Below are 26,065 nucleotides of genomic sequence, written 5' to 3' on the forward strand. Positions count from 1 at the left end.
AATAAACTCCAAAATAATATTTCTTCCGAGCCCACTCAGCAGAGAGGGATCCCAGGGGGCCAGTGGCAGGGGTTGGGAGATGGGAAGACCTGTCTGGTCACTGCTACCATATCCTTGGAGCAGCTCAGGAGGATGCTGGCTTTGGTTGGTTCTTCCCTGGACTCACTAGGGGGCACCCTCTCCCGGGTTACTCTGCATTTTTCAGACAGATAGAACCCGGCGTGAGTGGCAATGCAGAGAAAGAGTGTACTAGACTACCTCCAACCTAGGGAAGTCTCGTATGCCAGGAAAGCCATGAAAAGCCGGGGAAGATAATGAGGGATAGTTTCTAGAAAACAAAAAGAGAAAGAATTTATTTCCAGCTCACCCTGGGAGACTCTTTCCCCGGAGCGGGGGTCACATCTGAGGCCACCGGCCTCTCCCACCGCGCTCCCGGAGCTCCTCCGCTCGGCCGGCACCGCATCCCGGCCTGCGCGGGGACCAAGGCAGAGTAGGAGTCCGACGTTGAGTCCTTTCACAGGTTAGTACTGATGGTTAAGTCCGAGGTCTTGAACTGCTTATGCAGTGGGTTGCTGAGGATGAGAGGCGAGCTCCCCTTCGTCGGACTTTCGAGGTCGTTGACGCTTCCTTCCAAGAAGAGGCGAAGAGCGCTGGGCCGAGCGTAGTGCAGACTCAACACCGCGGCTCCGAGGAGGAGGCACAGGACGCCTGCGATAGCGCAGTCGGGGCGGGGTTGGGGGTGGGTAAAGGAGGCTGTTAGGGCTTCAGAGCCCGGCCTCCCCATCTCCATCTATTAGAAGTATCTGCATTTCCTCCCCAGACACACACATACACAGACACATACACACACACACACACACAACCCGCAGAAAGATCTCTAGTATGGATACATGATACGCGGGTTCTGTGCTCAGTGGGTAAGAAACCGAAGGAACCCTTCCGAACTCCGTTCCCCTCCCTCATCTGCAAAATAGGTGTAACAATGTCCGCGTCTACGAACTATTGAGCGGGACAGATCAGATAATTTATGTGAACTCACTATGCAAACTGGAAAGCGCACGCTGGTATAAATCGCGTCCCGGCTCCCAGCCACCGGGGGCGTGTTCCCTTGGTCCTCACCAGTGGCCAGAGTGATCCAAAAGGCTGCGCCATAGTGAGTGGTGAGCTCGGAGGAGCCGACGCGGAGCTGGCAGAGAGGCACGCTGGAGATAGAGGCGAAGGCGAACACCGAGAAGAGCGCGAAGGCGCCAGTGATGAGGAGAGTCAGGCCTCCGTAGTGCGGAACCGGCATGGAGAGCAGCATGTTGGAGAGGAGCCAGAAGCAGAAGGCCACCCTGCGGGGAGTGGGCGGTAGCGCTGTGAGCCTGGTCCTCCACCACGCCCGGCTTCCCAAGGGCTCGCTGGCTCTACATCCCAACCCAGAATCAAAGCCCGGGGCTGGGATGGCAGAGGCGCAGGGAAACACCGGAGGGGAGTAGCCGGCGTTTAGCCGTTTCTGGTTCTCTTCGGATTCCGGCGATCGGTACCGACGTCGTAACTATCTGCCCCCGAGGCTGCGATTCTCACCCCAAGCGCGTCGGGCTGCAGCGGGAACTCACATCCCCCGGCTCACGCGCCCCCACCCCACCCCACGCCACCCCACCCCCACCTCTGCCACATACAAACACACAGACGCTGTGTCTTCTCACCATAGAGTGGCCGAGGCGTAGTGTCCCGCCAGGCGGTATTGGCGGTAAACCCCACAGGGGCTGCTCGGAGTGAACTTCTCCGCCAGATAGAGAACCGGGTTCGGCAGCCCCCTCTCCAGGGCCTCCGCGTACGCCCCTGCATAGTTTTGGCCAAACCGCCAGATGAACTGCTCATTGTAGTCGATGGTCTCGTTCAGCTGCTGCACTGGGTTCCCTGCGGATGGCGGCGAGGTCACCCGGCTGCGTACAGCTAGGACCCGGCGACTAAGCGGATTCAGTTGGGAAAGTGAGACTCCGAGAGAAATGGGTTTGGCAGCGGTTGAGGAAAACACAAATCAGTGAGGGCCAGAAGCTATTTGAACTTGTGGAATCTGTCCTCACAGGTCCCCCAGCTGCTCCTGCCATCCTCCCCCGACCCATGGTGTCTGTCTGCCAACCCCAGGAGCTCACATAGCCGCAGCCCCCTCACCTGTGAGTGTGATATTAACGCCCTCCAGGCCCACATGCAGACCGACGTGGGCTCGGACGCGTTCCACGCTGAAGGCCTTGTAGGATGTTTTGGTGCTAACGCTGCCGACTGACCATTCTGCGCTGAAGTGCGCGGCTGTGGGGAGACGCACACGGTGGGGGCGGGGAAAGGTCAGGGAGAAGATTGGGGACGTTTAATTGGGTGAGTGGGAAACGGTGCACAGAGTTGGCGGGTGTTGGGTGGGGGGCGTCTAGAGCCCAATCCATATATACGGTAAGGGTGGAAGCCCGGGCACTAGAAAGAGAACGGTAAGAGGGAGTGGGAAACCAACCAAAGTTCTCCACTTGCCCAAGCGTCCTCTGGCCACCCCCTTCCTCACCCCAGGTCCTCTCCCCATCCACTGCATGACACACTCACCCACAATTTCTGCTCCTATGAACAGGCTGAGAAGAACTCTCACCAACCAGAACCATCGCTGCAGGAGCACACACTGGGTCAGGTCTGGGTACTGCCTGACCAGATTCCCGCAGACCTCCCTTGACCCCACGCTGCCCTGGCCTTTAGTGCCTCTGCAACTTCCCTCTCTTGCCCACCTTTCCCAGTTACATTCTTGACCTTTAAAGGCTGAAGTCAAGTCATGCAAGTGCCTCTGAACCATCGGCATGTCTGATGTATTCTGGCTGCGTGTTTCTACCTCCCTAGCCCCATTTCCCAGTCCACCCTGCCACTGGGCTGTCTCTACCTTATGCTCTCCCACCACCCCCATCCCCTTTCTTCTCTGGCTATCTGGTTCCTACTCCTGGTGCTGCTTCCTGCTCGGCGCACTGCCATGGTGAGGCTCAGTGAGTCCAGAAGTGCTAGGCAGGCAGGGGTCACCTCCCTCAGGAGAGGGAGGCCTCAGGGTCTGGTCACCAGGTAGAGGAGGTGAGACACTACATCTCAGATATTACTAGGCATGCCAGTTTCCCAGAAAACCAACACAAGACCTGGGGAACCTTGAGAAACACACAACTTAGGTTCTGGGAAAGGGGGAAATCTAAGAAAAAGTGCCTAGTTTACCACAACTTTGAAGAAATTGCTTTAGGATGGGGACACACGACAACCAAGTGCAGAGGCGAAACACAGCAGTCTGAGTTGCTGTTTTCTGTCCTCTTAGCCAGAAGGTCATCACCCGGAGGTCAGGAAGGGGGTGGAAAGGGAGTGGAGGTGCAGCCTGGGGAGAGGAGGAGGTCCCTGCAGCAGGTGAAGCCTTGAACTGACCCCAAGATTACCAGACTGGACACCTACTCTCTGCAGCAGCCTCCTGAATGTTCCAGCTAGGGGGTCCTCTCTGAATGTCCTGCAGAGGCTCTCTCCCTGTTTTTGGGAAGGGGTGCACACTGGACCAGACTACTGGTGTGCTCCCCTGTGTTTGTCTGGTTCATTGTGCTTCAGCCTGACTCTTCATGAAAGACCCTGCTGCCCTCCTACCTGTCCTGGTTCTCCAGAGACAAGCTATCCAAGATGCCCTCCATCCCCCAGACCAGAGCTTCTACTACCCCCTTACCGAGTGGCCACGAATCCCGGGTAAGATGAGCAGGAAGCTGGCGGCCAAGACCAAGAACACGAGAATGACGATGAGTAGCGGGACACTAAGGCCGGCGGCATGCCGGGGCTGAGGGTAGAAGGGCAGCACACCATTCCACAGAGTCATGCTGCAGCCCGGCTGAGCTGGGTGTGTTCCAGCGGGGAGAGCAATCACTGGCCTCCGAGTCCAGGTCCCACTTCCCTTTACTCTGTCCCCTGCGTGCGAGCACTGGACCCAATGGACAAGTCAAGTCTGAACGTCTCTGCTCCCCTTTAAGGAAGCCAGCAGCTAACTGCTCTCAGGCGCTCTGGATTGGCCGATATCGAGTTAGGTAAGTGGGAGAGCGGGCTCTGAGGGTTCGCTCTGCGTTTGGAAGTCGCATGGGACCTGAAACCCCTTTTATAGCAGCGTGGGCCGAGCGCTGAGCGCTGTCGGGACTTCGCTGCTGGGTCCGGGAGGGAAAAGATCATGCAAATAAGAGGCGGAGGTCATTATGCAAATGAGAGGAGCCCCACCCGCCTAGCAAGAGGGAGCGGCCCAGTCCAGATGCTCACATCTGGCGCTGGTCTAGCCTAAGTGGAACACCTGCACAGCTGGCCTCAGAGGATCCAGAGAGGAGGGTGAGAGTGAAGCCGGGGGTGGCTGAGGATCTGCGGAGCGGGGAAGGGAGGAAGTGGGGAGAGGCAGGAAGCAGAGCAGAGAGGCAAAGATTCCAAGAAAAAGACTTCTGACCGACGGGGTCCCTAAGCCAGAGGTTGGACCGGTACTTGGGACTTGATCTTCCCATCCCTCAGTGTCCAGGGACAGGTATTCACTGAGGGATATGAGAGGCTTGTGCCCTTAAAAAAGTGCCCTCTGGGTGTGGGTCCTTGGCGATACTTCTAAAAGCTTCGCTCCAGAAATGGGGGTGGACACAGCTCCCGCCAACTGTCAGCGGTGGGAAAGGCTGGCTCTGTGTTCCTCATGGACCACCTCCCACCCCGCTGGTCTCAGGGTCAACATGCTCCGCGCAAGGCCAGAGGTACTTGTGCTCCTGGGAGTTCTGCTGTCTCTACTCCTGGATCCAACGGGTAAGTACCAGGCGCTAGTTCCCTTGGGAGTTGAGGAAGGGATTGGTGCAGGCAAGAGGCTTCCTGGGGCTGGAAAATGGGGTGAGATCGCTGCGCGGCTCAGCGAGATGGTAAACTTCCCGGCGCAGCCTAGAGGCCGCGGGAGCATCTCCACTTGGGTCGGGTTGGGGGCCCTCAGCTGGCGGACAGAGGCCATCGGGTCCCCCAGGGGTCGCAGGAAAGCTAGCAGTGAGCGGACCACTCTCTGACCCACAGGTGGCCAGGACTCACTCTCACTGACCTGGGAAGTGCAGCGCTATGACGGCTGGTTCAACAACCTGAGGCACCACGAGCGTGGCGCTGCGGGTGCGTCCTGCGGCCTGGGGTGGGGAACGGCTAGTGGAAGGCAGGGGTACGGGAGAACCGGCGCGGAGAAGCCGGCGGGAAGGGAGCGCGCCAGCCAGCCGGCCCGCTGCCTGCGCGGCCAGCTCCTATACACACCTGAAGGCTGAAGAAGGGGTCTCGTCGGTGGGAGTGGGGGTTGGAGGGAGGCATAGGGCGAGATTCAAGGGCTTGTTGGGAACGGCGTGTTCTGACAGAGCCCGGCTCCCTGCTTCCCATAGGCTCCCGACTGCAGCGCCTTGTACCGGCCAACTACGCGGACGGCGTGTATCAGGCTCTCGAGGAGCCGCTGCTGCCCAATCCGCGCAGACTCAGCAACGCCGCCACGCGGGGCAGCTCCGGGAGGCCGTCCGGCCGCAATCGCACGGTCCTGGGGGTCTTCTTCGGTGAGGGCAAATGGGAGAACAGTTCCGGTGAGGGTTGACCTGGCGCTTAGCTCAGCGCCTAAGGAGATGGGCCCTGAGGCCGCTCTGCAAGTCCAAAGGACACCGACCCAAGACTTCAAACCACGTCCTCACCGTCCTCACCGTCCCCACCGTCCCCCAGCCCATCCCCTCAGGCTACACTTGGAGCCTTTCTTCGTCTTGGACGGATTTGAGGGTGTTGACCAGCTGGTATTTTGCTCTCCTAATCTTTCTCTTACCCCTTACTCCAACCCAGGAGTGCCACTAGCCTTCCCTGTAGCTCCTTGGAGCTAGGTCCCCTGCTGCCCCTCTCCTCCCATTGTGAGGATTAACTTCTTTACCCCTGGAGAGGGAGGGGGAGGCACGATCTGTTAGGAGATGGGGACTGGCTCCGGGGAGCCCTTATATTTATTGTATTATTTTGATTCTCACCACGACGTGATGGGGGTGGGCGAGGAGGGTACTATAACCCCACTTTACAGATTAGAAGAAAGTTTTAGAGCTGGTGGAGCGGCGCTTGAATTGGAACATCTGTCTTTAGGCTCCCTGGAGGTGGGGAATAGCGATTCTTACCAGATTGAACCCCACGACCGCAGGCTACCACGTGCTGTCCGACCTGGTCAGTGTGGAAAAGTCTGGCTGCCCAGCCGAGTTCCTTAACATCCACATCCCGCCCGGAGACCCCGTGTTCGACCGCGACCACAGCGGGGACGTGGTCCTGCCCTTCCAGAGGAGTCGCTGGGACCCCGAGACCGGACAGAGCCCCAGCAACCCCCGGGACCTGGTGAGCGCGGCAGGCGGGGGTGTGGGGCTGGCGGGACCCCAGGCAACCGCGGAGAGGATCCCATCCCGCCGCACCCACGACAGCCGCGGGCCCTCACCCCTCCCCGACCCGCCTGGCCGCCCGACCCCCGGCTCAGCCTCCCGCCGTCCCCGCAGACCAACGAGGTGACCGGCTGGCTGGACGGCAGCGCCATCTATGGCTCCTCGCACTCCTGGAGCGACGAGCTGCGGAGCTTCTCCGGGGGGCAGCTGGCGTCGGGGCCCGACCCCGCCTTCCCGCGGGCGGCGCAGGCCCCGCTGCTCATGTGGATGCCGCCAGATCCCACCACTGGCCGCCGCGGGCCGCGGGGGCTATACGGTGAGGCGGCGGGGGCCGGGCGGGGCGCGGTCGAGGGACGGCGAGGGGTGCCCCGCGGTCCAGCCCGCGCTCATCTCCTCCCTGCTTTCCCGCGGCGCGTGCAGCCTTCGGGGCCGAGCGAGGGAACCGCGACCCCTTCCTGCAGGCGCTGGGTCTGCTCTGGTTCCGCTATCACAACCTGTGGGCGCAGAAGCTGGCCCGGCGGTACCCGCTCTGGGGGGACGAGGAGCTGTTCCAGCACGCGCGCAAGAGGGTCATCGCCACCTACCAGGTGGGTTCCCCACGGCCTGGTCCCCGGGAGACTCCAGAGCCCTCGGTCCTGGACGACCCCGCCAGAAACCACCACCCCCCTGCCCAGAGAGCTGCCATCTAGGAAAAGCCCCTGAGGGTGATAAGCAGGCAAAGCGCTACTCACGCAGGAGGTTTTCTGATGATTATTTCGCAGCCCGCTCCCCACCCACCTGCCCTGGTTGCTTGTGGGGAACAGGAACCTCCGCACCTCTCCTGTCTGAGAGTGTCTCCTGTGACTGTCCCTGCCTGGTTCTTATCTCCCTCCTAAGCCTTCCTTGAGCTCAGATCCCTCGTGGCCTGGCTGCTCCAGCGCTGGCCTCCCCTTTCCCCTCTCTTGACCCTCAGAACATCGCCATGTATGAGTGGCTGCCCAGCTTCCTGCAGCAAACACCTCCAAATTACACAGGTGAGGAACACTTGGGTTGAGGGGGTTAGGGGAGGGGGGTGATTAAGATCCATAGGACAAAGAAAACTGGTGGGTTCTTGTGATGAGAGTATGTGAGGGTAAGGAGCCTGTTTTTCTTACTACCCCTGTGGACAGAGTATCGCCCTTTCCTGGACCCCAGCATCTCCCCAGAGTTCCTGGCTGCCTCTGAGCAGTTCTTCTCCACCATGGTGCCCCCTGGCGTCTACATGAGGTGAGGGAAGGTCTGGCTGAGCAGCACACTGGGAGAGGTGAAGATGCAGTGGCCTTGGGGCCTGGGACCTTTCATATACCCCACCCCCACAGTTTCATGGGGAAAGAGAAGCGGAATTTGGTCCCCTGAAACAGAACCCTGGGGTAGGAGTCCAGTCTTAACAGGGAGGTTTCTCCATTTCCTCCTAACAGCTTAACTTCAGTTGCTGAGAGCAGGATTTGTCCAGCAGCTGTGTAACTCTCTTCCCTCCTTCCCTTCCTACCCTGTGTGGACAAAGAGCAACCTCTACCTTCAGTCCACACTGATTGCCAAATCCCTGCTGCAGTCAAGGAAGTTCAGAGGACACCCCTTAGTACTCACCAAATGGCCTCTGAATGCCTCACCCCACATCAGCCCCACCCCAGCCTCTTCCTTGAATTCTCTTACCGCATCCTTGATTCCCCATTTCAGAAATGCCAGTTGTCATTTCCAGATGGTCCTGAATGAGAGTTTTGGCAGCTCCCCAGCTCTCAGAGTCTGCAACAGCTACTGGATTCGGGAGGTCAGCTTGGGGTCAGGGACAAGGGAAGGTGGGTCAAGGTCAGTCTTGTCACACAGGCTGGGAAAAGCAACAATTCCAGTTCATAGGTGTTGCTGCCTCAGGGTGGTGGGAGATGAAGGTAGAGTGATCAGAAAATTATCTGGGAACAGCAGTTCAACAGGCTCTAGGCCTGGCCAAGGGCCCTTTGTCCTGGGATGCTGCAGTGGTCTGGGTGAGGGGGACCCCGCACTGGGAAGGAGCCTGAGGACCTACCTTGAGTATGCTGTTTCTTTCCAGAATCCCAATCTGAACAGCTCTCAGGCAGTGAATCAGCTGCTGCTGGGAATGGCCTCCCAGATCTCAGAGCTAGAGGACAATATTGTGGTGGAAGATCTGAGGGGTAAGCACTGGAAGTAGAAGGGATGAGGGCCCAGAGGCCCGTGAGCCTGGGGACCCTTCTGGGTTAGTCACCAGGGAGTCGGACATGACTGAGCGACTTCACTTTCACTTTTCACTTTCATGCATTGGAGAAGGAAATGGCAACCCACTCCAGTGTTCTTGCCTGGAGAATCCCAGGGATGGGGGAGCCTGGTGGGCTGCCGTCTATGGGGTCACACAGAGTCGGACACGACTGAAGTGACTTAGCAGCAGCAGCAGCAGGCCTAGGGTACCTACAATGTAAGAACACACACACAGCAGCCATTAGAAAAAATTAGAGGAAAATAACTGTATTCTAAATTACCTACATCTGAGTATGTAGGGGGTAGCTTGTCCAGCACCATCTTGAGGTTAAGGAGGTGGGATGGGGGATTTGGTGACTAGAACCATCCTGAGTCTTAAGGGAAGAGTTTTTTGAGAAAAATTGCTCCTGGTCACAAATGGTGACATTGACATGTGCTGGATATGGGTAATGCCAACAGCCCAATTCAAGGCTGCTGGGTAAAGAAGGGTTAGGAGGACAGCCTAGAGCCAGGTCCTCTCTCCTCCTTAGATTATTGGCCTGGCCCTGGCAAGTTCTCTCGCACTGACTACGTGGCCAGCAGCATCCAACGTGGCCGAGACATGGGGCTGCCCAGCTATAGCCAAGCCCTGCAGGCCTTGGGGCTGAATACCCCGGGGAACTGGAGTGACCTCAACCCCAACGTGGACCCTCAGGTCAGAAATAGTGATGATAATAATGGCAACTAAAGCTTTCTTGAGGTGATACTAAGTCCTTTACATGTGTAACCCATTTAATCTGTGTGAAGAACATTATAGAGTAGACACCATCATTGTCCCCATTTTACCGATGACATAATTGTTAAGTCCATCTCGGAGGCAGGATTCAAATTCAGGCATCTGATTCCAGAGTATCCTCACCGCTACTCTGTACCATTTCTGCAGAATGACCCCTGGGTGGGGAGCCATTGTCCTGTTCCTGCAGGGTCTTGCCCCATGAGATGGATGACCCTGAAGCTGCTGGTCACTGGAGACAGTCTGGGTGGTGACACACTGGTCCTCCCACCAGACTTGTCACCACTTGAGGGGGCTGCCTAGAAAGAGGAAACTCTCTCAGGGCTAAGCAGCAAGCCAGACCGCGGATGGGGTCCCATGTTTGAGGGATGGGGCAGTAGTGGCCACCCTCCTAACACAAAACCACACACGTATGCTCACACACTCCTCACCTCCTGTGGTGCCCCAGGTGCTGGAGGCCACAGCGGCCCTGTACAACCAGGACCTGTCCCGGCTGGAGTTACTCCCTGGGGGGCTCCTGGAGAGCCACGGGGACCCTGGACCCCTCTTCAGCACCATCGTCCTTGATCAGTTTGTGCGACTGCGGGATGGCGACCGCTACTGGTTTGAGAACAGCAGGAATGGGTAAGGCCTGCCTGGCTCCTGCCTCAGACTCTGTCTTGGCCTGGACCCCAGACCCTCTGCCTGTGAATGGCCTCCATGGGCCCTTGACTCCCAGCTGACCCACAACTCCCTCCCCACCCCTCTGGGTCTATTTTTCTCATCTGGGTTCCCAGGCCCGAGTTTGCTGGAGACCTGTGATCCCTTCTCATCCCAAACAATTCCTGGCTTTCCCCACCTTAGGCTCTTCTCTCCAGATGAAATTGCAGAAATTAGAAGCACCACTCTTCGGGACGTGGTGGTGGCTGTCACCAATGTGGACCCTGACACCCTGCAGCCCAATGTCTTTATTTGGCAGGATGGTGGGTGGCCTGGGAGAGCTCAAGCAATGGTGGCAGAGAAGGGGCAGAGGTTGTGTGTGGGGGGGTCACTTGGTGCTGTCTCAGGGGCTAGGCACCAGGCAGTTCCCTCTGTGTTGGTCTGGGAGGCCTGCATTAGGTGCCTCCCCCAGTAGAGACTAGACTGGTTTGCAGGCTGTACCTTGTGGTCGGGTTGGGGTGATGCTGAGAGGTGGGATGTGGAAGAGGAACTTTTGAGGGGAACAAGTTCCAGGGAGGTGGATCTGGGAGGGAGCAGTACCTGGCCCTTTACAGGAGAAGAGGGGAAGGATGCCTGGCCAAGGAGTGGGACGCTCAGGCCTTGAGACCTTCTGTGCTTCTCCCTCAGGTGCACCCTGCCCTCAGCCCCAACAGCTCACAACCGGAGACCTGCCCCACTGTGTGCCCCTGACCGAGATTCATTACTTCGAGGGCAGTGGTCCTGGCTTTGGCATCACCATCGTGGCTTTGTGCTGTCTTCCACTAGGTAAGCCCTTCAGCCCCCTCAGCCATGTCTCTTCTCTCAGCTCCCCTCCTCTCCACAGACTGTCCCCACCCCTTGTTACTGACTGACCTGTAGGGTTCAGGCCTGAGTTCATTTGAAGCCAGCCTCAGGATGCCTTAGGAAGGGAGGGGCAGCAGCCAGGGCCTTGGAAAACCCACAGGTGAGGGGTTCCTCTCCCCACTGGCTCCTTCTGACCCCCTTCAGTGAGCCTGCTTATCTCTGGGGTTGTGGCCTATTTCCGGGGCCGAGAGCGCAAGAAGCTCCAAAGGAGAGGCAAAGAGAGTGTGAAGAAGGAACCAGCCAGTGATGGAGTGTCAGGTGAGATGGGGCCAAGGGGAGGGAAGCGGGAAGAGAACCGAAGGTGCGGGGTGCTGTGAAAGAACCAGCTTACAGATGTGGGGAGAAAGCCAGGCTTCAGGGTGCTGGCTCAGACTGGAACTGGCCTGAGGGCCGGGGCCTGGGAAGCTCTGCTGAAACGCTCTGCCCTGCCCGTCGTCCCTTCCCTAGCGATGGAGTGGCCGGGCCCCCGGGAGAGGAGCTATCCAGTCACCATCCAGCTGCTCCCAGACCGGCGGCTGCAGGTTGTGGACCGGCGGCTCTCTGTGCTCCGCACCATCCAGCTGCAGCCCCCACAACAGGTCAACCTCATCCTGTCCAGCAACCGCAGATGCCGCACCCTGCTGCTCAAGATCCCCAAGGAGTATGATCTGGTATGGCCCAGCCAGCCTCCCCAGCCTGGGCTGCCCTCGCCCATTTCCCTTCTACGGCGAGTCCCCTCAGGTCACCGTGTCCTCAGCTGCAGGGCTCGTCTGTGAGGGCTGACACTGGGAGGAGGCACTGCTTTCCAAGGTCCCCACCCAACTCTCCCTTTGATCCCCTTGGGCCACTCACCGGGCCCTAGCCGGGTTGGAGTGGGAGCCTTTTAGTTTCCTTCCCCCAACCCAAGGACCTCTGAGGGGAGGCTGAGCCAGGAGCTTGAGCATTAGCACGGCCTTCCTTCTGCCAGGTGCTGCTGTTTAACTCCCAGGAGGAGCGGGGTGCCTTCGTGCAGCATCTGCGGGGCTTCTGTGAGAACTGGGCTCTGGGCCTGGACATGGCTGAGATGAGCGAGTATGAGCTGTTCAGGAAAGCTGTGACCAAAGAGCAGCGGCAACGCATCCTGGAGATTTTCTTCAGACACCTTTTTGCCCAGGTGCTGTGACCAGGCTTTTTGGAAGCAGAAGGGGCCCAGGGGTAGGAGGAAAACTACCCAACTGTCCAACCTGGGCTGGACAGTACCCTATCTAGGGTGAACTGAGCTTCTGTCCTGAGGGCTGGAAACAGACAGCCCTGCTGGAACCCAGGTTTTGCTACTCACTAGGGCATCACCTTAGGCAAATTACATCGCCTCTGCTCTGATTTCAGTTTCCTCGTCTATAAAAGAGTGATTAAAATAGGATCCATCCCCTTGGGTTATGAGGATTCAGAAAGATAGTCTACGTTTGTGGTCTTCAAAGTGTGCTCCCTGGACCAACAGTAACAGCCTCATCTGGGAATTCGTTAGAAATTCAAGTCCTCAGGCCCTTCCCCCAGACCTAGGAAATCAGGAACTCTGAAGCTGGGACCCACAAGCCCTCCAGAGGATTCTGATTCACTCTAAAGTTTGATAAACACTGTTCTATGTACAATGTTTAGCCCTAGTGCTGGGTACATGATTGCATGTAATGCATGGAAGTTACATATATGGGCTTCCTTGGTGGTTCAATGGTAAAGAATCTACCTGCCAATGCAGGAGATGCAGTTTCAATCCCTGGGTCAGGAAAATCCCTTGGAGAAGGAAATGACAACCCACTCCAGTATTCTTGCCTGGGAAATCCCATGGACAGAGGAGCCTGGTGGGCTACAGTCCATGGGGTCGCAAAAAAGTTAGACATGACTTAGCCACTAAACCACAGTAAGTTACATGTATGTGACTTTTAAAATCAGGCACATGGCAACCCTGTCTGAACTGACAAAAGAGCGTATCTTTAGCCCCTTCCTGCCTTCCATTCATGTCTGCTGCAGTTTCTGTCACCGGTGTAGGCTCTTTCACTTGGCATTCCCAAACACTGTCCCTCCTTGCTCCCACCTCATCCCCTGCTAGTCTCCCCTCTGCAGGAGAGCAGAAATGAGCGACCACCAGGGCTCACCTTTCTGATCCAGACTTTGGGAGATGAGAGGGGTCACTGAACTGCTTCCAGCCCAGGCCTCAACTCTTCCTCTCCCTCCCTCTGCTGCTGTCCAAGTACAGGTGCTGGACATCAACCAGGTGGATGCAGGAACCCTGCTCCTGGACTCATCGCAGAAGGTGCGGGAGGCCCTGACCTGTGAGCTGAGCCGGGCTGAGTTTGCCGAGTCCCTGGGCCTCAAGCCCCAGGACATGTTTGTGGAGTCCATGTTTTCTCTGGCCGACAAAGACGGCAACGGGTACCTGTCCTTCCGGGAGTTCCTGGACGTCCTGGTGGTCTTCATGAAAGGTGAGGGGATGGTGGACCATCCCAGGTGCCAAGTATCTTTCAGCAGAGAGGTGACAGGGATCCCCCTGTCTCTTCCCAGGCTCCCCAGAGGACAAGTCCCGCCTGATGTTCACCATGTATGACCTTGATGGCAATGGCTTCCTCTCCAAGGACGAGTTCTTCACCATGATGCGGTATGGGGTGGGCCCCCTCCAGTCCTGAGACGTCTTGGTATTTTAAACAGGAAAACAGGTCAGGTCAGAGGAGGGTAGGTGAGGAGGTTATGTGGCCGTCTGCATTGAGAGGTGGCCTAGGTACTGCATCCTAGATGCCCAGAGCATCCAGCTTCAAAGTTTATCTGGCCAGGCCCCTGCCCCCAGAAGGGTCTGTTTCTTCAGTCAACACTAGCCAGAAAATTCTCCCAAGTGAAAAAACACAAACAACACCAAGATGACCAGTAACAAAGCCAACCAGCCTCTTTTGGATGCTGTCAGGTCTTTGCTAACTCTTCTTCTTTTTAAAAACTTTTTTCTTATTTTGGTTGCGCTGGGTTTCGTTGCTGTATGTGGGCTTTCTCTAGTTGCGGCGAGCAGGGGCTACACTCCTGTTGTGGAGTGCAGGCTCTAGACAAGTGGGCTCAGTAGTTGTGGCACACCGGCTTTAGTTGCCCCAAGTCATGTGGGGCATTCCTGGACCAGGGATTGAACCCATGTCCCCTGCACTGGCAGGCGGATTCTTATCCACTGGACCACCAGGGAAGTCAGGTCTTGGCTGATTCTTCTAAGGCTGTGCTTTACACAGTGAGAGCATGAATCCTGGAGGACAGATGCCCTTCATCACTGCCGATGTTAATCACCAGGACAGGCAGGAGGAGAAAAATGGAATGTTCTATATTTCAAACTTTCTCTCTTCCTGCTTCTTAAGCCATCTCTGGTTGTAGTGTGCCAATAAAGACCAGTTTGGGGCTCACAGACGTCTTATTCCTGGAGACAGTGCTCCAGTAACACAGCTTCCTGCAGCTCTACAAGGACAGGGTTCATATCTCATCCACCTTCTCCACACTGATTGGCACATAGCAGGCATTTGATGCATAGGCAACTGAATCAGATGAGACAAATGAGCAAATGAATAAACAGAATGCAAAAAACAGCTCAGATCCTTTTAACTTTTCTATCCCTGCAAACCTTACTCATTGCTTTCCGTGATCCCCTTCACTGCCACCTCTCTTGCAGGATAGATACAACAACTGGACGTGGGCTTCTGAAAGGGCTAGGGTGAAGCTGATTGCAGTTGTCCCTCGCTGGGTATGCTGCTGCAGGACCCTCTGGGAGAGGGTTTCTGCGCCTGGGGGCTAAGCTCCCACCTCCTCATCCTGTGCTCAGCGTGGCTCTGGCTCAGTCTCACCCTGAGCAAGTGGGATGATATATTTTTTTAATGTGATGGCAGTTGTTTGCTGTGTCATGCAGGCAAAGCTTTTTTTCTGCTGGACTCAACACAAATGTGCACGTGTGTTTGCTTGTGTCGAAAGCGCACCTAAGAAAAAAGTATGGCCATTGTAGATGCTGTCACGTTGGGTGTAGAGACACTTCTGCCTGCGTCCTGGGGTGTTGGCACAAGGAAGCAGAAGCCACTGTGGCTACATCTCCTCCCTCAACTCCCAACTGTCTGTGCCCCCACTTAACCATGAATGGGGTGCCCGGCATGGGTGTGGGAGTTATCAACACGAGAGAGCCTGCCACTTGAGTGGGCTGTGGCACACCTGGACATGTTCCTACACTCAGTGGACATTTATCCCCCGTTTGAGGGCTGCTTTCTCTAAGTGACTGGTCAAGGTCACTTTCAGTTTTGTTCTGCCTTTCGGGCCGTGGCCACCCCACCCAGCTTAGCGTCAGCAGCAGGCTGGATGAACACCTTCTCGGTGCCATTTCCTGGGTCACTGGTAACCACACTAGATAGTCTGGGGCCCGCCCCACCCAGCACCTGCCTGCCTAAACCTGACCTGGCTGGGTGACAGGCTGCTTTCTTCTTGGGTTCCCCCCACCCCCCGACCCAGGTCCTTCATTGAGATCTCCAACAACTGCCTGACCAAGACCCAGCTGGCTGAGGTGGTGGAGTCCATGTTCCGAGAGTCAGGCTTCCAGGACAAGCAGGAGCTGACGTGGGAGGACTTCCACTTCATGCTGCGGGACCATGACAGTGAGCTCCGCCGAACGCAGCTCTGTGTCAGAGGTGGAGGAGGAGGTGTGTAAGTTTGGAAGGCGTCAGGGATGGGCGTATCTTCAAAATGTGAGTTCCTGGTGCATAGCACTCAGGTCTTACTTCTCTCTTAGTCTTTGGTGCCTAGTACAGAGCCAGGCATGTATAATCAAGGGTGTCACCTACAGTTGTGCAATTTGTACACAAAGGTGCCCATGGAGGGGTCAGGGCAGGCTGAAATCTAGCCTACATGCTGCACACCAGCCACGCACATTGATCTGGGGTGAATCTGGCCAGAGGATGAGCCCCCATTTTCTGTATACAAACAATCTGCAGGGCTGCGTCCACCTGGAGGGGGACCCTTTTCCTAATTGCACGAAGTTGCCACATTGTCTAGCAGCAGCCACCTTGTGTGGGTGCTCCGTGTGGGCAGTGAGGGGAGCAAGGCTGGAGAGGGTATGGGGATGTGACCAAGCCACTGCCCTGTAGCCATCCTAGGACGGTCACCTCCCCGCACTCTTGGGGAAGCCTGTCCAGCTTCTTGTTCTCCTCTCCAGGTGTTGGAGACATTTTTAAACCAAACATCAGCTCTCGAGTGTCATTCATCACTCGGACTTCTGAGGAACGGTGAGCGGGAATGGGGCATGGGGAGGTGTCCTGACTGGGTCCCCTGCAGGGAAACGAAGCAAGTAGGGCTGGTGAGATCAGCCCCTGGGCCAGACATTTGCCCTCTGAAAGTTGCTCTTAATGCACAGTTGTTCTGAGTCTGTATTCCAGCTGCATCACACACATACCCACATACCCATTTACTGTTCAGGAGCCTGGCTCTTTCTGCCCCTCCAGGACACAATCTTCACACAGAACAGATGACCTGACCATATCCATTCCTTCGGTCCTGCCTTCTGCCAGACTCCTCTCTGATCAGTTTTATGGGCAGGATCTGTGGACAGAAATGAATCCCAGGATCTACCCCCTCCCAGCCCACCCTCAACCCTGACGTGGCAGTTCTTCTCCTGCCTGCAAAGACAAGGGGATCATGAGCCCCATTTTTCTTTCCTCAGTTCTTGCCCTCAGGGAGTGGGGCTCCCTGCCTCGAAAGCCCCGGAATTAGGAGGCCCTGGGCTGAAGAAGAGGTTTGGCAAAAAGTGAGTGTTTTCTAGAACCTTGATCCATGAAGACATGGGGAGAAGTCTCGGAGTCTTGGTCTGCCCACCTCCACCCACAAGAGACCATCCTGAGACTCATTCCACATGTCCCTGACCTGGCTGGCAGGCTGTTAAGTCGAATGACTCTTCAACCTCTTCCAACTTCTGCACCCTACTCTTTAGGCCAGGGGCCTGGCACTCGATGCAACACCAAGATGGCAGGGAGGGGTCCCCTGGCTCCTGCCTGGTTTGGGTGCAGCAGTGAGGCCTGGGCAGGGAGCAGGAGGAGAGACAGAAAGGACAGACAGGAGGAAGTGGAGATGGAGTAGTGGGGAGATGGAAGAGTGGGTGGACAGGGCAAGTCAAGATGAGTGGTAATGGCTTGGGAGAGTGGGAGTCACCCCCCAGAAGCTTTTTCTTTCATCTATTGCGGCCCATCCTGACTGCTGCCAGAGCACCAGGTCTCCTTTATAAGGTGGCACTTAGGGGAGGCCAGGATGCACTGACCTCAGGCTACCTGCCTCCCATTGCTGCAGGGCAGGGGTGCCCCCTCCCCGGCTGTACACGGAGGCGCTGCAGGAGAAGATGCAGCGGGGCTTCCTGGCTCAGAAGCTGCAGCAGTACAAGCGCTTCGTGGAGAACTACCGGCGGCACATCGTGTGCGTGGCTGTCTTCTCAGCCATCTGTGCCGGACTGTTTGTGGAGCGCGCTTACTGTAAGAGTTTCAAGTTGCAGGAGGGGAGGTGTGAGAGCCTTCTGGTTGTTTTTCCCGAACCTCAGCGTCTGGCCTGGGGGACCCAGGTGTTCTGACTCAGGCCTCTGTACTGTGCTGTTCCACCCCAATTCTACCCCCAGACTACGCCTTTGCCTCGCCACCATCGGGCATTGCACAGACCACCTTTGTGGGCATCATCCTGTCACGGGGCACGGCGGCCAGTGTCTCCTTCATGTTCTCCTACATCCTGCTCACCATGTGCCGCAACCTCATCACCTTCCTGAGAGAGACCTTCCTCAACCGCTACGTGCCCTTTGATGCTGCCGTGGACTTCCATCGTTGGATCGCCATGGCCGCTGTGGTCCTGGCCAGTATGTGGCAGCTGGGCATGCTTGCCATGGCTGCAGGCCCCTGGGTCTAGCTGTGGGGGAGACAGTGGGGACACTGGAGCTACTTGTACTTCCTTCTCTCCTCCCTGTGCCTCCTGTCTCCCTGGGGCTGGAGTTAGTTAGGGTTGGCCGTGGGAGGCATCTCTAATGGGATCTGTCTCTTTCAGTTTTGCACAGCGCTGGCCACGTGGTGAATGTCTATATCTTCTCAGTCAGCCCCCTCAGTCTGCTGGCCTGCATCTTTCCCAGCGTCTTTGTGAATGATGGGTCAGTTCTGGGGAGGACCCCCCTTGGGAATTCTGGGGAAGGCCTAAGGGTACAACAGAAAAGAGGTAGATGGCCCTAGACTCTCCACTCTTTCACTGAGTGAGAGTGAGAAGTTAGTATCCTGAGGAAGCCGAGAGACGACTTCCTTGCCCTCAGGAAGGAAGCTGGCCATGACTTGCCAGGAAAGGACTTTGGGAGATGAAGTTGGATACTCTTTCCCATGTGTACCTGACACACAGCTTGCTTTCTCAGCCTGCCATCCATTTACTGGGCAAACATTTAGGAAACATGTCTATGTGTCCATCCTGGAGCCAGAGAGTAAGAATGCCAAGATACATGCAGTCATTCAACAAGTATTTCTTGAGCACTGACTCTGTGCCTGGCATTGTTTGAGCCTAGTGATAGAGCATAGAGCCTCATGGAGCTTACAGAATATGAACCAGGCACTCAAGAAAGCAAAGGTTAGCTGCAGTAGGGGAATTCAAGATTACACAGGAAGAAGAACTGCTTTGAGACCAGAGAGTAGAACACAGGAGGCTGGGGCCCATGTTCTTTGGAAGGATCCCTGGTCGTCTGGGTAGAAGCCCAGGAACCTCTGTATTCAAGGCCATCAGGAACAGAGTCACATTGCAACAGTGGTGGAGCTCTTCCTGCCCCAGCCTGAGGTTCTGGGTGTCTTTGCCCTACAGGTCCAAGCTTCCCCAGAAGTTCTACTGGTGGTTCTTCCAGACAGTCCCAGGTAAAGAGTAGATGGTATGTGGAGTCTGGGGGTTCTGAGGACTTCTGATTTTGTCCTCATCTTCCTATGAATACACACTTGTCTATAGTGTTGACAGTTTCCCTTTGAAGGCTCCAGGACAAGCTTTAGTTCCAGCTTCTTTAGTTAAGCTGTTCTGGGAGCCAGGGCAGAATGGGGACATGCTCTCTGCTACTCTCAGCCTAGGCTGAGGCCCTGAGACCCGGACTGTCTGACCCTGTCTCCGCTGCCCCCAGGTATGACAGGGGTGCTCCTGCTCCTGGTTCTTGCCATCATGTATGTCTTTGCTTCCCACCACTTCCGACGCCGCAGCTTCCGGGGCTTCTGGTTGACCCACCACCTCTACATCCTGCTCTATGTGCTGGTGAGGGACTTCTCTGGGTAGGGCCAGGCCACAAGGCAGAGATGAGCATCATGATGTGGGGAGGGAGAAGGCTGAATTGGACTCAAGAGCTTCGACTGAGGCCCTGAGATCTGAGGCCACAGTCTGTGGAGTTGTGCCAGCCCCATGCCCTCAACCCAGGCCCAGGGCTGGGGCAGGAAGTGTCTGGGTAAGGTGGGTGCAGAAAAGGGGCTGGTCGGCTGGGCCTGAGCTGTACTAACTGGCCATGTCTTCAGCTCATCATCCACGGCAGCTTTGCCCTGATCCAGCTGCCCCGTTTCCACATCTACTTCCTGGTCCCAGCACTTATCTACATGGGGGACAAGCTGGTGAGCCTGAGCCGGAAGAAGGTGGAGATCGGCGTGGTGAAGGCGCAGCTGCTGCCTTCAGGTACCAAGCTGGCCTGACCTCAGGTGGGGAGCATGAGAGGTCAACTCATGGGATGTGGGGAGACAGCTTTCCAGGCCTCCTCACCCCATTGTTGTTTCTGAGACCCTCTGGGGAGCCCTACGGCTTTCCTGATGGAACTGCAGCCCCCAGAAAGTCTGGACTTAGTTTCCAGGACTTGCACACAACGAGAGGTGACTATTGAAAAGAGCCAGTTGAAAGGCATTCAGAGGGGTTTAAGGACGAGAAAGACCAGAACATGCATGACTTGGGAGCAGGGCAGGGAACCGAACATCTCTCTCCCATTTCTTCATTCGGAAAAACCCCTCTTCAGAGACAGACAAATGGTCCAGACCACAAGAGTCTGTTGAGAGTCAGTGCTGGCCAGAGCAGGGATTCACATCAACACAGAGGGTGATGGAAGATATTTAAGGGTTGTGGGGCTGGCTGACCCTCAGAACTCACATAGTAAGAAAGTTAACCTCGTTCAACTTTATATCGATCAAGATTACTTAAGAGCAAAGTCTCAGCATGGTCTTCACATGCCTTTTGCACCCTCCAGTACTTGCAAATCTCCTTTTTCCACAAAGAAAGCACAAGCCTGAGGCTCAGCTGTGGTCAGGCAACAAACAGGATCCAGCTAAACTGTGATAAAATGTGGTACTTTCTATTTAGAGCACATAACACTTAGATGTGTAGGGTGGTGGTTAAGAGCTTGGCCTCTAGAGCTAGATAGAGCACATGACACTGGTTTTCCACCTGCCTCAGTGACCTAAATGTTCAAGGTAAACTGAGTTGAAAAAATAAATCAATTTAAAGAAAAACATCAGATCAATGATAATGCGGGAGGATGAGCACATAAGTCCCACCACAAAGGTAACATTCACATGCTGGAAATTTGGTAAACACTGAGGTGGTACTTGGGGAGCCTGAGGTCCCCTGACCTAGTACACTGGTATCCAGGACAGTGGTGTCAGCCTGGGCCCTTAGTGGGAGGAAGCAGCAAAGAGGAGGGGAGGGGCTAGAACAGGGGAGCAGAGAAGCCCAGCTCTTGAGTTACCCAAGAAACATATAAAAGGGTCCTCCAACCCCCAACCCAGAAGCCCTACTAGGTCAGATCACGTGGCTGCTCCCTGTGCCTGAGGTGAGTGATGAGGACAGGGCACCTGCTGATTCTCAGGTACCAGGAACAAGCCCTCTGATCCCTGCCCCTCCCTGCCCACGACCCTCAGGAGTGACCCACCTGGAGTTCCAGCGGCCCCAAGGCTTTGAGTACAAGTCAGGACAGTGGGTGCGGATTGCCTGCCTGGCTCTGGGGACCAACGAGTACCACCCCTTCACGCTGACGTCAGCGCCCCACGAGGAGACGCTTAGCCTGCACATCCGGGCAGCGGGGCCCTGGACCACCCGCCTCAGGGAGATCTACTCACTTCCAACGGGTGACAGCTGTGCCAAATATCCAAAGGTGCCCACCACTGGGACCACTTTTTGGGGCTCTAGCATTGACAGAAAGTCCCCACCCTTCCTGACCCCAGGATAAGATGCTTTAGCTACTGTAAAGCCAGACTGGGAGAGGGCTGGGGTTCCTCAAAGAGACTGGTTCTCCCTGTCCCTCTTCCCCCACATATCTAAGCTCAGAGCTTGGGAAGGGCCAGGCTCATCTCATCTTCCTCTTCTGTTGGCAGCTGTACCTTGATGGGCCATTTGGAGAAGGCCATCAGGAGTGGCATAAGTTTGAGGTGTCAGTGCTAGTGGGAGGGGGCATTGGGGTCACCCCCTTTGCCTCCATCCTCAAAGACCTGGTCTTCAAGTCATCCTTGGGGAGCCAAATGCTCTGTAAAAAGGTGAGTGTTTACTCTCTTCCATTCTTCAAAGAAATAGGGACAGACAGCCTGATTGTGTCCCCACATCACAGCAAAGCAGCATGATAAAAAGCCCTGGCTCCTTGAGCTGAGCTGAGTCAGAGCCCTAGTCATGTGTCCCCAGATCTACTTCATCTGGGTGACACGGACCCAGCGGCAGTTTGAGTGGCTGGCTGACATCATCCGGGAAGTGGAGGAGAATGACTGCCAGGACCTCGTGTCCGTGCACATCTACATCACCCAGCTGGCTGAGAAGTTCGACCTCAGGACCACCATGCTGGTGCGTCAGGGCCGGCCAGGGGGCAACTCTGGGTATGTGGGTGGGCCGAGCAAGCCAGGATGGCCAAGGCGCTGGCTGTGACCTTGCTCCTCTGCTCCCTCCCCCAGTACATTTGTGAGCGGCACTTCCAGAAGGTGCTGAACCGGAGTCTGTTCACGGGCTTGCGCTCCATCACCCACTTTGGCCGTCCCCCCTTTGAACGCTTCTTCAGTTCTCTGCAGGAGGTCCACCCAAAGGTCAGTCCCACTCCCAACCATCCTTCCCCTGCCAGGACTTCCTGGCCCTTGAAGAGCCTGCAGCTGTGTCCTGAGCAGAGGACCTCAGGATGGGGTCCAGGGTTGGAGGAGGGCTTTAAATCCCACCCCTGCTGCCCCAATTCAAGCCTCCTCCTCCTCAGCGCCTGGGGTCAATGCCCTGGTCACTCCAGTCAGGCTTGGGAAGCAGCTCCTGGGGAGTGAGCATCTCAAGGCCACAGGCCTCTCCTCTGCAACCACTGCTCTCTCCCCACCAACACTTGATAGGTGCAGAAGATCGGGGTGTTCAGCTGCGGCCCTCCAGGAATGACCAAGAATGTAGAGAAGGCCTGTCAGCTCATCAACCAGCAGGACCAGGCCCACTTCGTGCACCACTATGAGAACTTCTGAGCCCACCTTCCCTGGTTCCCGGTCCCTCCATGGACCAGCCCTGCCAACAGTTTCTGTCAGAATTCACCTCAGGCCTCAGCCAGAGAGCTGAAAGGGCCTCTCCCTCATTGCCCTATCTGTCCCAGGCTCTGAGGAGTTAGCAGAGACACTTGCAGCTCACATCACAGCAGGCTGTGGCAGATAAAGTGGGGAAGTCTCCGCCTTGTGATAACTGAGGTGAAGAGACAACTGCATTTTTCTCTGCTAGATCCCCATGTCTTTTTCCCTTCCACAAAATCAGTGAATAGTGTTGGTGTTTTCGTGGCCTAGGCATTTGAGGGAGGATGGGTAGGGTACCTGGTGTGAAGAGAAGGCTCAAGAGAAAATCTCCTCAGAACCCAGCTTAGAAGCTTCAGTGTTAAACCTGGCAGCCCAACTGTCTCAGTTCAGTCTCTGAGGGCTTTGCCCTCCAGCTCTACCCCAAAGCCCTTCCTGCTCCTAGGGGATCAGGAACGCTGAGTGATGCCCACTGCCCACTGCCCTCACCTCTTGGCAGACCCATCTCTTCCTGCTGGAGCAGCCCTTCAGCTCCAGTACCACGGGAGCCCAGCCTCTCTGCACATCATCCAGAGTCCCCTCTTGGCTCCCCACCTTCACAGGAGTTGGATGACCAGCTGTCCCAGTTTGCCCAGGACTCTCCCAGTCTTAGCGCTGAAAGTTTCTTGTCCTAAGAAACCCCTCAGTTCCAGGCAAATGAGGACAGTCAGTCACCTTCCACAGGGGCCAACCTGGGACATCCCCTCCACGCTCTTTAAGACTCTTCCTTTTCTTCCTTCAAGTGGCTCATTCCTCAAAAGCTAAGCTTTAATTAAAAAAAAAATTTTTTAGTATAATTTACATATAGTAAAGTGCACAAATCTTAAAGCTACCATGTACAACACGTGTTGCTACTACTATCCAGATGAAGATCTAGGACATTTGCATCACCCCAGAAACTTCCTTTGTACCCCTGTCAGTCCACCACCCCCAACCCTTAGTAGCAACCACTGATGTGAATTATATTATCACCCCAGATTCATTTGTTCCTATTGAATGTATTCTTTTGAAACTGGCGTCTTTCACTCAACAATGTCTCTGTGATTCACCCATGTTATTGTGTATATCAGTAGTTTGTTCTTTTCTCATGCTGTGTCAAGCTCCATTGTAGAGATGTACCACAGTTTGTTTATGGAGTCTTATGTCGATAGACATTTAGATTGTTTCTAGTTTCTGATAATTATGAATAAAACTACTATGAACTTTCTTATGACTTATTGTTTGGTGTACATAATGCACTCATTCCCAAGAGGGTATGTATCTCAGAATGGAGTTGCTGGGTCATAGAGTCCTCCAGCCAGCGGGACCTGTGGCAGGGAGAGTTTCAGGCCGTCTCCACATTCCCGCCCCAGGCTTCTCTCCCCATTGGTTCTATTCTACCTCTTCTGACAGGTCAAATGGCTTGAGCCCCCTACCCTATGTACCAAAGGAATCTCTGAGAGAACTGGAAGGACACCAGATCAGGGGCCAAGAGACCTGGACACTACTGCTAACTCTGCCTTTATAAGTAGCTACAGAAGAAAATCCTGTAACTTCTCTGAGCCTGTTTACTCATGTATTAAAATGTCTGTGTAGATACTAGGAAGACAGATAGTGATACTGGCCCAGAAAATTACACAGATGAGGAAATGTATGAGAATATATTGTACAATTGCAGTGGATGATGATTATTAACCTACCTATCTCCTAACAGCATCAGACCTATAGGCCTCCAGCCCTCCTGCCCCTCGCCAGGTAGACAACCAGTCATTGATTCCAAACTCCAGCCCCTTAAGTCTCAGCCTTAGCTGTATTCCCAAATGTGGCCCATCAGTGCCTTCCTTATTCCTTTCTAAAGACCATTCAAAATATCTATCTGTCTCATCCTAACTCACCTATCCTTGTGAGACTAGCACATGTTGTTGACATGGCTGTTATGATTGTCCATAGTCTCTACTCAGCCTTATCCTCCCTAATGCTTGGGCCTGACTGAAGGTCTGCTGAAGACTCCGTGATCACTCTTGCCCAGGATCCAGGCAATGGCAACTGCCTGTCCAGCTGGACAGGGGGACATCTATGCCACCAAGATCTTAGGTAGCCTCAGGTGACACCCAGCCTGTCTGGCATTAGTCCTGATACCACACCCTAGCCAAGTTCCAGACGTCAGACTGAAGCATGTATTCATATGATCCGGCTACTGTCTAACCTTGACCAGTCTCCAGAAAGCCACATGTTGCATGATAGAAGTCAAGGACGCGCAGAGAGGATAGAAGTTCAGCGTGGTTATTCTCCAGAACTTCAACTGGCCCCACCCTTCCTGGAACCTTGAGGCCAAGTCTTGGGAAATGAATTGAAAGGCAGGATCAGGTAACAAGCAGGCAATGTGCCTTTGGATTGAGATAATGAGATCACGGACTGCAAAATGAGATCATGAGTGTAGGGGAGAGGTTAGACACTGGAGAATATGTAAACATAGGAGGCCACCAAAACTTCCAGAGAAAGAGGACTAGGGAAGGATGACTCACAAAATGTAACAGACATGTTTATATCTTATATCAACTCTGAGAAAGAAAGCAAATCTTTTCTACTTCAGGTCACAGATATAGGTCTCAGGTCCTAGGACAGAGCCCAGCCCAAGCCCTGCCTTGGGCATGGGAATCGGGTGGAGAATGGAACAGGGGTAGAGAAGGAATAGGGTGGGATTGGAAGGAAGTGGGGCTGGAGATGGAGAGGATGAGGACGAGATTTGGTGAAAGGGCTTCAGGGTTAGGTGGGAACGGAGTACATGAAGATGTGGGGAGGTGCTGAGGCTGAGCTCTAGGAGAAACACATGAAGGCTAGCTCTTTGCCTTTCCCCTCATATTTCCAGACCCAGCACCATTTGAGAGGGGAGAAAGTTGATAAGATGTGGCAACCTTCCCATCCACTTCCCATCCACTTACTCACAAGCATTTTTGAGTGCCTGAGTGCATGCTAAACCGCTTCAGTCGTGTCCGACTCTCTGCGACTGTATGGGCTGTAACCTGTCAGGCTCCTCTGTCCATGGGATTCTTTAGGCAAGAATACTGGAGTGGGTTGTCATGCCCTCCTCCAGGGGATCTTCCCAACCTAGGGATTGAACCCAGGTCTCTTATGTCTCCTGCATCAGTAGGCAGGTTCTTTACCACTAGCACCACCTGGGAAGCCCCAAGAGTTTTTGAATAAGAGGAGCCAATTTAGCATAGTCGTTAAGAGTGAGGGATTTGAGTCAAACTGGGTCACCAGCTGGGTGACCTTGAGCAAACAAAGGAACTCAGTGCATTTTGCCTCTTCATAAAAGGGGGAAAATCCAATGATAAAATTCAATTCAATTCAACAAATATATGCTGAGCTTTTATTAGGTCCCAGGCAAGATTCAGCTCCCATGGAACTTCTCTGTTAATGGGAGCAAATGGACAAGAAACAAGGAAAGAAAGAAAAGGAAGATAATCCTAGATCGTGATCAGATCAGATCAGATCAGTCGCTCAGTCGTGTCCGACTCTTTGCGACCCCATGAATCGCAGCACGCCAGGCCTCCCTGTCCATCACCAACTCCTGGAGTTCACCCAGACCCACGTCCATCGAGTCAGTGATGCCATCCAGCCATCTC

The 26,065-nt window shown here is 55.1% G+C and overlaps 2 protein-coding genes across 2 annotated transcripts; one reads left to right on the forward strand and one right to left on the reverse strand.

The window, feature by feature from the left end:
- Positions 1–338: 338 nt before the first annotated feature.
- On the reverse strand, positions 339–4,095 carry DUOXA2 (dual oxidase maturation factor 2). Its single transcript, XM_027554116.1, has 6 exons — positions 3,704–4,095; positions 2,575–2,632; positions 2,158–2,292; positions 1,689–1,902; positions 1,120–1,334; positions 339–708 (listed from the first exon to the last, which is right to left on the reverse strand). The coding sequence occupies exons 1-6, from the start codon at positions 3,848–3,850 to the stop codon at positions 515–517; spliced, it is 963 nt and encodes a 320-aa protein (XP_027409917.1). The 5' UTR covers positions 3,851–4,095; the 3' UTR covers positions 339–514.
- A 518-nt stretch (positions 4,096–4,613) lies between these two features.
- Positions 4,614–25,422, forward strand: DUOX2 (dual oxidase 2). Its single transcript, XM_027554117.1, has 33 exons — positions 4,614–4,794; positions 5,050–5,139; positions 5,397–5,561; positions 6,176–6,363; positions 6,519–6,720; positions 6,825–6,991; positions 7,357–7,417; positions 7,553–7,649; positions 8,100–8,190; positions 8,467–8,569; positions 9,161–9,324; positions 9,851–10,026; positions 10,246–10,364; positions 10,729–10,866; positions 11,089–11,202; positions 11,392–11,594; positions 11,891–12,076; positions 13,154–13,379; positions 13,459–13,552; positions 15,412–15,599; positions 16,112–16,181; positions 16,616–16,699; positions 17,236–17,414; positions 17,555–17,785; positions 17,971–18,070; positions 18,760–18,809; positions 19,064–19,191; positions 19,446–19,599; positions 20,829–21,061; positions 21,282–21,440; positions 21,583–21,738; positions 21,846–21,974; positions 22,260–25,422. The coding sequence occupies exons 1-33, from the start codon at positions 4,626–4,628 to the stop codon at positions 22,380–22,382; spliced, it is 4,737 nt and encodes a 1,578-aa protein (XP_027409918.1). The 5' UTR covers positions 4,614–4,625; the 3' UTR covers positions 22,383–25,422.
- Positions 25,423–26,065: the final 643 nt, after the last annotated feature.

This window comes from Bos indicus x Bos taurus, chromosome 10, assembly GCF_003369695.1.
Source record: "Bos indicus x Bos taurus breed Angus x Brahman F1 hybrid chromosome 10, Bos_hybrid_MaternalHap_v2.0, whole genome shotgun sequence".
NCBI lineage: Eukaryota > Metazoa > Chordata > Mammalia > Artiodactyla > Bovidae > Bos > Bos indicus x Bos taurus.